At 35.2% G+C, this 12,990-nt stretch overlaps 1 protein-coding gene across 4 annotated transcripts; it reads left to right on the top strand.

Annotated features, from left to right (window-relative positions):
* Positions 1-2,747: 2,747 nt before the first annotated feature.
* On the top strand, positions 2,748-12,636 carry LOC18032062 (TNF receptor-associated factor homolog 1b). 4 transcript variants are annotated; one of them, XM_006420088.2, is made up of 13 exons: positions 2,748-2,766; positions 4,038-4,261; positions 5,308-5,419; positions 5,936-6,024; positions 6,113-6,181; positions 6,264-6,393; positions 6,665-6,823; positions 7,063-7,411; positions 8,796-8,908; positions 9,024-9,174; positions 9,728-10,203; positions 10,293-10,491; positions 11,047-12,636. In XM_006420088.2, exons 2-13 carry the CDS (start codon positions 4,084-4,086, stop codon positions 12,421-12,423), a joined length of 3,402 nt encoding a protein of 1,133 aa, XP_006420151.1. In that variant the 5' UTR covers positions 2,748-2,766; positions 4,038-4,083; the 3' UTR covers positions 12,424-12,636. The 4 variants fall into 4 exon arrangements, with proteins under 4 accessions (XP_006420151.1, XP_024035879.1, XP_006420152.1 ...); XM_024180111.1 differs by lacking the exon at positions 2,748-2,766 and adding an exon at positions 3,053-3,224 and having other exon boundaries at positions 10,293-10,536; positions 11,047-11,131; XM_006420089.2 differs by lacking the exon at positions 2,748-2,766 and adding an exon at positions 3,056-3,224.
* The last annotated feature ends 354 nt before the right edge of the window (positions 12,637-12,990 follow it).

The following is a 12,990-nucleotide window of genomic DNA, read 5'->3' on the forward strand; positions in this document are numbered from 1 at the left end:
TCCTTTTATTTATTTTTTGTATTTAAAAAGTAGGTAGGTTGGTGGATAAATTCAAACTGATTTATATTTGCCGTCTTAAGGGGCGTCTGATATTATTTTTTAATTGATATTTTTTATGTTTGTTTTAGAGAAAGAAAGTGATGTTTTTTATGTCAGATTTTTTAAATTGAAAATACCTTTGGTAGTTTGTTTTTAAATAGTATATGAAAATGAAAAATAGTAAAAATGTGTTTGATTGTTTGTCGGAAAATAAGAAAAATAAAAAAAAAAATTTAGTATAATATTTTATAAAACACATTTTTCAACTAGTACTTATTCAATAATAATATTTTTTAACTAGTCTATTTTATTATTATTATTATTATTATTATTATTATTAATTTAATAAAATAAACTGCAAATGGACCTAACTATAACTTTTTTTTTCTTTCTGAAGTAGTTTATTTGTGGTAATTCGAATTTATAATCCAAAAAATACTATAAAAATATCAATATAGATTATTTTTGCATCCACATATAACTAATTATTTGCATGTATATAGCAATAACCACCGGTTAAAACATTAAAGAGGGAAAAAAATATCATACTTGACACAAATAAATGGAAGGGAAATGTACAAAAATTTAAATTTATAATTATTACTCTATATTATTTTTATAATTTAATAATTAAAAGTCAGACATATATTATGTAAATTATTTTATTCATGGAAACATTTTTAGGAGGCTTACAGAGAGAGATGAGATTTTAGAAAAGAAAGAAAAAAATTAAATGAAATTTGTATGTGGCCCCAAAGAAGACCAATCTTGACACACCACCCTTTATGTCAACCTGTTTTTGTCCAGTGTTCTTTTAAAGTTGGTGAACGTCAAATTGGCGTTCTCCAACTTTTCTTTATAAATGTTGGAGAATGGAAACTTTCCGTTTTCTTTGTTTTTAATTTACTGACGTAAAACTGTCAACCAAACAAATTTTCATAATTTTTATTCTTGAAAAACGAAAAACATTAAGTGAAAAACGTTACCAAACACACCCTTAGCATTTGAATCTGACTGGTCATCTAATTACAGTATTTGAAAGTCATCTACCTAAACTAAGGGTGTAAGATTTTTTTTTAATTTAAAAAGAAGGAAAAATAAAATAAAATCTCAATTAATTCTTTGACTTTTTTTCTCAATACTTAATTTTGGATGCCAAGGCAATAGCTACTTTAGAGTTGTTGCAAGGTATAGTATAAATCACAGCCACACATGTAAAATAATAAATAATAAAAAATACGTTATAATTTTAATCGTGTGATTATAAAGATGTGTTTTACCTTAAAAAGGTTCTAACATAACAGGATCCAAAATAAAATTGTTTGGAAATCACCCACCCCAACTCCTCAACCAGAACAAGTACAATTAAAATATTATACTATTTTCTTTAAATGTGAACACTATTAATGACATTAACAAAATTAAAATAATATAATAAAAAATCGTATTATATCTCATCATCATTAACTAAGGATTTTTGTCGGCTACAATTTTATAGAACTCATTACCAAAAATCTGTTTATAATGGGAGAGAATATAATCAAAGTCGTAATAAGTCATCTCTCTTCCATAACCCATGACAATTTGTATATTGAGATTTGAAGGTAGTGCACGCAGAAGTAGGGATGACAAATATCCAATTATAGATGGATAATATCCATCCAAATACAAATTCATAATTATTTATAATGGATATATCCATATTCATATCCAGTATTTAATATTGAACATGGATATGGATTTTATCCATATAGATATGGAGATCCATGGATATTTTATTTTTATTATATAACAATAATAATATAAAATAATTAAAATTTCAATATCAAATTTGGCTATTAACCTATTTATATTAGTAATAATATATATATAAAATGGCGGTCCGGTGGCCGGTGGCGGGGTCCGGTAGAGGTCCGGCAATTTTCCGACGAAGCCGACGGTGGTCTGGCGACCTTACGGCGAGGTCCGGTGACCTTCCGGTGGATGTCAATTTATAATATTAAATCAATAAAATAAAAATAATAATTATTAATGACATTAAATAAGTTAAAAAATTAAAGGATAAATTTAGAAACTTTAGTTTTTAATATAAGAGGAATTTAAATTCTTCACTAATTAATATAAGAGGAAATTAGATTTTGTTTTTTTTTCATTTTAGTTTAACAATATAATTTTTTTTAACTTTAAATGGATAAATTAATTAGATTTTGGATATTCATTAAATATCCATACCCATCCATATCTAATTGGATATTTTTTAAAATATTCATATCCATATACAAAAAGATTTTAAATGGATATTATCTAATCCAATTAGATTGAATATATAGATATCCAATTTGAATAGATTAATTTGTCATCCCTGCGTAGAAGACACTCGTTAGTCGCTACCCGCTCACATAAAAGTGGGTTCGTTCGGTACTTTTATCAGTATTGGATTTCACTAAATCCTTTCCCAATGGGTCAGTCTCAAACTGGATTTCCTTGACCGGCCTGGTAAGCCCAATTTGATCCATCATTTTAAAGCCCATTGACCACTGTCTCCACTCCCCAGCCCATCTTGCCAAAACCCTAACGAAAATAAAAATAAATAAATAACTTTGCAGAAAACAATTAAAAAAAAAAGGGTAAGTAGACCCCAGGCTTGGTTAAACCAATTAACATGTTCAAAGCTTAGGGCGTCCCATAACCTAGAAAACTACTCATGCAGCGAGCCACCGCAACCAGGTTGTTCTGCCCTGTGCTCTCCAACATTTGTCACCGACCCCCTCCCCCCCCCCACCCTCTCTCCTTATTTTCTATTTATTTTTTCCCTACCTCACTTATTTTTCAGTATTTTTATTTTTTTCAAATTCTTTATTAATTAGTTTAATATATATATATATATATAAAGGAAAAGGCCAGAGGCTACCCTCTTGTTCCCACCCTATGTGGCAATCCTCATCACGATAATAAAAAATGAGAAAAGCAAAATAGGAAAAAAATTAAAAAAAATAAAACCAAAATAAATAAATAAATGAAAACAACAAATTTTCTTTTTTGGCCTCTCTCTATTGCTTTGCTGCTCTCCTTGGACCCCTCTTTCTTTCTATCTCTCTCTTCTCTCTAAAATCTCAAAGAGCTGTCCTGTCTTAACCCAATTTGGGAACAGAACAGCCTCTGGTCTTCGGTTTCAGGTTCGATCTGTACGACGTCGTTGCCAACTTTCGATTCCCTTAATTTTAATCTATCCCTATTCCTTCCTTGTTTTGTTTTAGGGTTTGATGTTAATTGGGGTTTTGGGGATTTATTTCTACGATCTTTAGTTTTTCGCCGATGATCGTTTTGGTCTTTATGGGTTTTTTTCTTTTATGCAATTGGGTTTATCTAGATAATTTTCTTTGTTTGAGTTTTTGTTTGTGCTACGTGTTTCTTTATCTTTTTAATCTGAACGATTGTTGTTGAGCTGGGTGTTTGATTTTATAATCTCATGATGTTAAAAATAATTTTCTGATTGATTATGAGGAGATTGGGTTTTGGTATTTGGATTACAAATGTTGAATTAAATTTGATTGTTAGAAAACATATTGGGTGTGGAAGTTGAAGATAATGGTATTTTAAAAAAAATTTGTGTGTTTTGTCATAATTTGGTTTTGGAGGAATTGAATATACAATAATAAGAGCATTCAGGTAAAACTGCCATATTATAATTAATTCATTGGAGGCTTTTATTCAGATAGGTCCTAATTGATGAAGAATTCATTGTGCTAACTGTAATTTCCTTTCCTGTCACCACTTTTTTCAACGGCCTAATGGATTATTGCCATTTTGATTCTATTCTTTAGCTTTTGAGACTTTTTTGTCGTATTTCATGTTTTGGTTTTATACATTGTTAATTAATGTTCTTTTGTCGTATTCGGGGTTTTGGTTTTATACATTGTTAATATATGTTAGGTTTTTTGTTATGTGACGTGAGGTTTAATTGCTAACTTTGATTCTTTTTGTTTGGTGCGTCATAGCAAGTGGAATTGAACGAGTGTGGGGTAGGGAGTTCTGGATTGGGAAATGGCGGGAATTGCGAGCGAGGAGTCTGGAGTGGGAAGGTCTGTGGAGGGGATTTCGAGTGGGCAGCGTTGTCAATCTGGGGAAGCATTGGCGGAGTGGCGTTCTTCTGAGCAGGTGGAAAATGGAACCCCATCGACTTCACCCCCGTACTGGGACACTGACGATGATGATGATGGCTGTATGGTTTTGCTTCCCTGAATTGTCTTTCAATTATTAGTTATCTTGTGCTTTGATAATGAGTGTGTGTTCCATGGTTCTTGTGAACTGTTAGGTAATGGGTATTTTTTGTTGTTTCTGATACTTACAAGCTTATATGGAAGGAAAAAGTAAAGTACAAGGAAAAGGACAATGACTACAAATACAAAATAACTTGATAAGTAATATAGCTTTCTGTTTGTATTTGGACTCATGGTTTATTGATATATACTGTTTGTACAGTCTAGTTCTCTTCAAGGGTGGATGGATATTGAAGTCTCATAAATTTGAATTACTCTATGTATTTTACATGATTATAATTGGTTATAAGTGAGTGTCTGCTGCAAATGGAGCTTGAAATGATTTGCCAACATGCTGTTTACTGTTGCCTATTTCAGTTTTGACTAGTTGATATTGTTCCCGTGAATAATCTATTACCTGCTATGTATGACAATGTGTAAAAAATTGTATAATTAATGTTCAAGCCTTGTATTGTGTGTTTTTAGAGCCTTCTATGATGAAATATTCTTGTGTTTCTTGTTTGACGGTCTAGTTGTTTTGCCTCTTAAAAGATAATACCGAGTATTGCTTCTCTACTTATCACTGTGGATTTCTAACTATCTTGCTTCTTTATCTTGTCAGTGCTCATTTTAAAAAAGTTGAATGTTAAGGATACAGACTAAAAATCAACATGCTTCAAAATGCTCAAACTTTTATTCTCTGAAGGTGTTTGTTTAAATTGCCCTTGTGCCTGTCAAAATTTATTCTGTACATTCTCTTTCGATATAAGTAGTTGATACGAAGGTAATGCTTAATTGAGTCTAAATGTGCCTGCTTTCCATTCCATAGTCTGCTGCAGAAGTAAGACTAAGTTTATCTCATATGATTTATTATCTGCTGTGTTAGTCTTGTTGTTTTACTTATTTCTTTATCTCAGCACGAAGAAATTTTAGTCAATTTTTTAACCTATGTTATCTTTAATAACCTTCTGTTCGGTGCACTTCTTAAGCTAAGATAACTTCTTTATAGGGCCTAAACCTTCCGAGTTATATGGAAAATACACATGGAGGATTGAGAAATTTTCACAGATAAGCAAACGAGAACTTCGTAGTAATGCATTTGAAGTTGGTGGCTACAAATGGTACGAGGTTTTAGATATGATTGATTTCTATACATTCTTTTGATTTATTTTGTTTCTCAATTGCTATTCCTGCTTATATTATTGGCCATTTCCTTTGGCTGTATTTTTTTACTTTTGGTTTTCCCGCCACACACCCTCATAAAACCAACAAGATAGGCACACGTTTGTATGAAAGTAGATACTTCAGAAGCTTCTTTCAATTTCGATATGTTAAAAGTCAATGTTTTGACGGTTCAGATATTCTTATTTCGGTGCTGTTGGAGGGAGATCTCATGATATCATGTGTATGTCCAGTTGTATGTAAATATATTTAATTATATTTAATCATTTATTAGGAGTGATGAAAATTTTAACAGTAAATTTTCAGCTGTTTCATTTACATTTGTGAACTTTCCATTCTTGGCGCAAAGTCATTAGTTTATTATCTTTAAGTGTTATATTATTAGATTATGCCCCCCATCCTGTATGTTTAAAGGTTGTCACATTTATGATTTAACCCTTTTCCTGTGGTGACAGGTATATTCTGATTTATCCACAAGGCTGTGATGTTTGCAATCATCTATCTTTGTTCCTCTGTGTTGCCAACCATGACAAACTCCTTCCAGGTCTGATATTATAAACTGGTATCGAATTATTTCTTCAATCTTTACATTTGTTTTCTTTTAAATAAAAACTTTCTCTGTTCGTCAACAGGTTGGAGTCATTTTGCTCAGTTTACAATAGCCGTTGTGAATAGAGATCCAAAGAAATCCAAATATTCTGGTTGGTTGGTTGAAAATTCCTTCAGTAGATGTAAAATGAGTGCCTTCTTGATTTATGAGTGACAAAATGTAAAATCCTGCAGATACTTTACATCGATTTTGGAAGAAAGAGCATGACTGGGGCTGGAAAAAGTTTATGGAGCTCTCAAAAGTTTCTGATGGGTTTAAAGATGGTGATACTCTCATTATAAAAGCTCAAGTTCAAGTCATCAGGTACATATTGACTAAATGATGGAATCTCTTTTCTCTGTTGGTGTTTCGTCCAACTAGACTGTACCAATGGGCCATAAAATGTTTTTCGCTGCTTAGCTTATCCTTAATCTATCAATTCCTCAGTGATATCTGATAAGTTGCTTTTATGAGTAGTGATTCTTTGGTTTTGCTCTTTTTTGTGAAAAGATTTGCTCTATTACTTCTTAAGAATGTTATTTACAATGTAGTCTATTTCAATAAATACTTTAATATTTTGCTTTTTGGTTTGTAGGGAGAAAACAGATCGCCCTTTTCGTTGCCTTGATTGTCAGTACAGGAGAGAACTTGTTAGGGTATATTTGACTAATGTAGAGCAAATATGTCGGCGTTTTGTAGAAGAAAGGCGAGGGAAACTTGGAAGGTTAATAGAGGATAAAGCTAGGTGGTCAAGGCAAGTATTATATTGTTACCTTTGTCAACTTAAACTGCTGACTATTCTGTTAACAATGCTTAATAAAGCACTTTTGGAAGATAGGGTAATGAAGTTGTTTTTTCAATTTTTGTATGGTTCTTCTGAAGATGCATGACATTATACTGTGTATATATGACCTGACTTGATCTGCATATATTCTTGCATATCTGGTTACTGCTCTGTTGGCACTAATATCATATCACTTGTGATGATTTCAGCTTCTGTGCATTCTGGTTGGGAATTGACCAGAATGCCAGGCGCCGTATGTCTAGAGAGAAAACAGATGCAATTCTGAAAGTAGTTGTGAAACACTTTTTTATAGAGAAGGAAGTCACATCTACTTTGGTAATGGATTCCTTGTATAGTGGATTGAAGGCTCTTGAAGGACAGTCTAAGTCCAAGAAAACAAAGGCAAAGTTGTTAGATGCAGAAGATACACCAGCTCCTATTGTTCATGTTGAGAATGATATGTTTGTCTTGGTGGATGATGTTCTGCTACTGTTAGAGAGGGCTGCTTTAGAGCCTCTGCCACCTAAAGATGAGAAGGGTCCTCAGAATCGTACAAAGGTGAGATCTTATACGTTGAACTTCTTTTATTGTGATACTTGGGTTATGCCTTCATCTGGCTAGTATGAGCTAGTACTGTGCTTGGGTTGTCTGATTCAGTTTAACCATTTTAATAGTAGCTGTGAAGTTTGGCCTGCCTTAATAAGGTTTCTTAGTTACATTGGTGCACTTTTTGTTTGAATGACTTCTTAGCAATTTCCAATTAGTTAATGTGCTGGAAACTTCAGAAATATGAACCGATGACACTGATCATGCAATGTTACATTCAAAGCTGAAGTTTAGGATGACATTGTGCTTTAAGTTGTAGCCATCTAGGTTGGGTTATGTTAATATAGGTTTTTAGGTGGTTGTGGTGATGAGGGCAGCATTTATGTTGGTAATGTGGTAGTAGTATGAGGCTCTTGCTATCGACAATGGTGAGATTCTTGTTATCATAATGTCCTCTTCTGTACACCCTTCCAAGGAATTTCTTCCTTCAACTTTCTTAGTATAGTACTACAGGCTTGGTTCCATTCTCATTTCCATTCCTTACATAATGCTTAACCTTAAGGCTATTCATCCCAAAATGCTTTGGGTAAGCCTGACATTGCTAACATAATTTTTGAATAAGAAAACTTTTTTTGCGGTGGAAATTTAGATTCATATTTATAATGCAGTAGTTTCTAATAGGTCCGCATCCTTAGGCATAGATTGATGGCTTGCTCCTTATGCAAGGCTTGTGAAATTGGTGATATATGTCTTGCTATCTCTTTTTATCTCTGCTCTCATACTTGGTATTTTGGGCTTGTAGCACTATAATGACATTGTGTGCATCCTATAGAAATAGAGGACACAGAGGACACGGCCCTCTTGTAAACTGAATGGAGAAAAAGGGATTTATATTGCCCACCTTAAAACATTAGTATGTATGCCTTTTAGAGTGATTTGGAATTTCCTGGAAATAGATGTTATGTTGTTCTATTTTATAATCACCATCTTCTCATCTTGTAATTGTCTCTATTATGTTCTATTGAAATTCATTAGTTTTTTATCAATAACTTTTTTTTTGGGGGTTTAATTTCTGGTGTGTCTGTAAGTTAGAATCAACTGTTGTGGCATATTTATATTTTGAATTATTGAATTATATTTTTTGGATGGTTGAGATTGCATTTAACATGCTGAATTCAAGCTTTATTTGTTACATTACAATAGTTTGATATAAATTGCCCTCCCCCCCCCCCCCCCCCCCTTCTCTCTCTCACTCACTCTCACTCTCACTCTCACACTCTCACACACACACACGCTCTCACACTCTCACATGCTTGGTTTGCACAGAAGTATGTTAAGTTTTTCTCTCTTAAATCATTTAATGCTTAGTAACCCATCCATACCTATTTGTTTTTAGGAGAGTAACTCTGGGGAGGACTTTAACAAGGATTCAATTGAGCGTGATGAAAGGAGACTCACAGAGCTGGGGCGTAGAACAGTGGAGATTTTTGTCCTTGCCCATATATTCAGGTACTATGTTTAATAGATATGTGATTTGTTATCATTTTGAGGCTGTAGCTTAATTATGACACGGTAACTGCTTATCACTATCCATACTCCTAACTTTTTTCATCTTTACATACAGCAATAAAATCGAGGTTGCTTACCAGGAAGCTGTTGCGCTGAAGAGACAAGAAGAGCTAATTCGTGAAGAGGAGGCAGCATGGCTGGCTGAAAGTGAGCAGAAGGCTAAACGTGGAGCAGCTGAAAAGGAGAAGAAAGCAAAGAAAAAGCTGGTATGACATCCTATCACCAGTTGCATTGAGACTCAAACCTATATAACCTAATATATGCATGTCTTTTGGGCCTAGAGTTAGACAGCCCACGTGGTGAAATCATGAGAAAGCAGTTTTGATATTTTGCAAAGCCTAAAATTTTTTAGGGGTATTGGAAATTTTTACCTCCTAATTCAACTTGTTTGTTACAAATTATTACGTGGGAGTTTAGGTCAAAAGAAGGTGTTTATAAGGTGGTTGTCATCAATCGTTCTCTCTGTTTCGGCCATCTCACCTGATCTGCGACAAATGATTTGCTGATATTCTTCATTTTTTTTTTCTCTTTTAAAGCTAGCTACTTGCCTTCTCAATTATATTTATTTACTCCTGTGTCTTTTTGGCTATTCTGTTTGTTCTTGCATTGTATATGTATTTCTATTTTTTGTGCAGTTCTGCACTCTAGTGAAGAATAGTCACTTTTTCACTCTCTCACAATTTCCTCAATTTCACATGGATTGCCCTTTTTTTTTTCGGTGGGTGGCAATGCTGAATTTTATCTTCTTGTATATCGTAGGCTAAACAAAAACGGAACAATCGCAAAGGAAAAGAGAAAAAGAGGGAGGAAAGGTCCAGCATGGCTCTCTCAGACAGGCTTGAAGATGAAAACCCTAGTGATGAGAAAAAAGAATTCATTGTAGAGGATGCCCAACCATTGCCTGAAAAGCCTGATGTGCTGGAAGATGTTTCTGATGTTTCTGATTCAGTGGATGGTGGTGCAGAAGTACTTCAGCCTGATTCAGAGGACAGAGATACTAGCCCTGTCAATTGGGATACTGATGCATCTGAAGTTATTCCTCCCACAGAAGCCAGCAGCAGTGGAGTTTGTAATCTATCATCTGTACCTAATGGAGTAACTGAAAAACGGAACGCATCTGTAATGGATGATAGTTCTTCCACATGTTCTACCGACTCAGTCCCATCAGTGGTAATGTATGGGCCCTATAAAGGGAATTCCCTTGCCAACTACCAAAATCAAAAGTCGCCCAGCAGGTAAACATACCGCCTACATTTATCTATTTGTTTTTGGCACGATAAGAGAATATTCTTTGTTCATTTGATTTGGCTTGTGTAATTTGTAGGGGAAAGAACCAGCGGGGGAAGTCTACATATGATGGAAATGTTTGGGCAACTGAAACAGAGAATCAGCCATCTAGGCCTGCTGCTGATGCAGGGGAACACAATGATATCTCCGAAAGCAGTAAGTCTGGTGAATACGAGTCTGAGGCTGTTTCTTCCTTGCAGCATCAGGCAAAATTGCCTGAACAGAATGTCGCTAAGGTGAGTTACTGCAGCTCTTAACTCCAATCTCAGATATTTTTGTAGGTGAGAATTCTAAAGCATTTAGTAGCAATCAAAGCATCTCATAAGCATGAAAGTTTTTATTCACTTTTGAGTTTCTTTATTTACTTGACTGATTTCTATGATTGTATGTAGTTCTGGCTATGCAGTTGTTTGGGTTATATTACCTAGGAAAATAGTTTCTTGTTTTGTTGTATTTTCATTTTTTTTTTAAGAGGAAAATATGCAAGTAATTTTGCAGTCCTATTTATTCCTTTTTTTTGGGGGTAAAAATAGATATGATTAACTATGATCTCTGAGACACTTCGATTGCAAATATGTATGTCAATCAAGGTACTGTTTTAGAAGCATGTCCATTTATTTGAGGATTTTATACAAATTTTGTTATGACTGTATTGTGTAAAAAAGAAATGTTTTCTTTTTAATCTCTAAGGATTTTTAATCTATAAGGATTTTAACTTATCATTTAATGGTCATTTCCACACATTCATCTGGAGCTTTTATTTTTTACATTGTTTCTTTTTTGTTTAATAGGAAGAAGCTTCTTCACCTCAAAAGAAATCAAGCATGAAAGACCCGGTTGATACAGAAAGACCTAAAGAGAAGACAACAGCTGTACCATCCTCCCCAAGAAGCCCTCCTAGAAATCTGCAGTCTCCTGTGCAATTGAAATCAGTGCCAAAGAGCATTGCTACTGCAGATCCTGTTCCGCAAGTGAAATCACTTTCAAATGGGCAACAGCAGACTGATCAAGTTGCTGAATCCTGCACTTCATCCCCTGGTGCAGGTGTTTGCAAACCTGAGATCCAGAAGGCTGCAGCTTCAAAACAGACTGAAAAACTTATGGATCCGCAAGTGCCTAATATGTCGAGGCCCTCTAGTGCTCCACTTGTGCCTGGTCCTAGGCCAACTGCTCCTGTTGTTTCTGTGGTGCACACAGCCCCGCTACTTGCCCGTTCAGTTAGTGCAGCTGGCCGGTTAGGTCCTGACCTCGCACCTGCTACCCATGGTTATATTCCTCAGTCCTATAGAAATGTTAAAATGGGAAATCCTGTTGGTTCAAGTTCACCTGGCTTAACTCATCCCAGCTCTTCAAGTTTGGGCCCATCACCAGCGTATTCACAGCAGCAGGCCTTGGTATCTGCACCTATTTTTTTACCCCAGAACTCTGAAAGGATTGACCCAAATTCGGTCCAGTCGGCCTTTCCTTTTAGCATGGTAACTCGGGATGTTTTACAGAGTGGACACCAGTGGTTAGAGAGTTCTCAAAGGGATGCCAGTAGAATCGTGCATTCTGATCCTTCTTCCATGGCCAATGACATTCAGAACCTTGACCTATATAAGTGTGTCCCAAGTGGATCCCAGGAGTACTTCTCGAATGAGTTTCCAGCCGGTACATCTGGACGTCAAACCCAAGGTGTTTTGGTGGACGAGTTCCCACACCTTGATATCATCAATGACTTGCTTGATGATGAGCATGGTGTTGGGATGGCTGCTGGGGCAAGCACAGTTCTGCAGTCTCTTAGCAATGGGCCGCACACATTAAATCGGCAGTTCTCTTTTCCCCGTGATATCAGCATGTCAAGTGACATTGGGTCCTCTGCTGGCTCATGTAAGTTTGAGCGTACACGGAGTTACCATGATGATGGGTTCCAAAGGGGTTATAGCTCTTCTGTTGGCCATTTTGACTCTGTAAGGGAATTTATTCCTCAAGCTACTGCTCTGCCCTATTCAAATGGCCAGATTGATGGGATGATTCCAACCATGTGGCCGATGCCTGGTTCAGATCTATCTTTAATGGGCATGAGAAACACAGAGGGCGAGGGCTACCCATATTTTCATCCGGAGTATTCAAATATGGCATGTGGGGTCAATGGCTATGCAGTGTTCCGACCTTCAAATGGACATTAGAGGAAGAGGACGAAGCTACAACGGAGGTGGTCCTCAAACCAGAGGGTTAGGCTTTCCCGTTGTAATAATTTATTGGAAGAAATTGTGGAGGTTATTAGATTTGGAGTGAGGATGTAATCTTTCCATAAAAAAAATATTATGTAAAGAGTGTTTTCTGCCTTTGTTGCATTCAGCTATTTTAGTTCTTTTCATAGAAATGAGCTTTTCATGTGATTTGGTTTTACTTTCACCTTTGATGATCAAAGGGGCATAAAGCGCCAAGTATGATGAATGTGATCCACATTTTGACGCGTCTGATTGTGTGCATTACAGTCAGCTCTGTGAGGCCAGACCATGTCAACTTTCTTATCATGGCCCGTGGGCAAACGACTTACCATCTTAACTGTGGATAGATGGTCGGCGTGCCCTTTCAAGCTGCAGTATCGGATTCACATGAATCTCCAAATCAGGGTGTGGCTCAGTTATTTAATTCTGTAATTTATATCAATGTTTTATAATTTAATAATATCAGAAACTGAAACATATTTAATTTATTTTAAATAATTTTTAGATTGATGTGAGTTACAC

Source organism: Citrus clementina, unplaced genomic scaffold, assembly GCF_000493195.1.
Source record: "Citrus clementina cultivar Clemenules unplaced genomic scaffold, Citrus_clementina_v1.0 scaffold_9, whole genome shotgun sequence".
NCBI classification, from domain to species: Eukaryota; Viridiplantae; Streptophyta; class Magnoliopsida; order Sapindales; family Rutaceae; genus Citrus; species Citrus x clementina.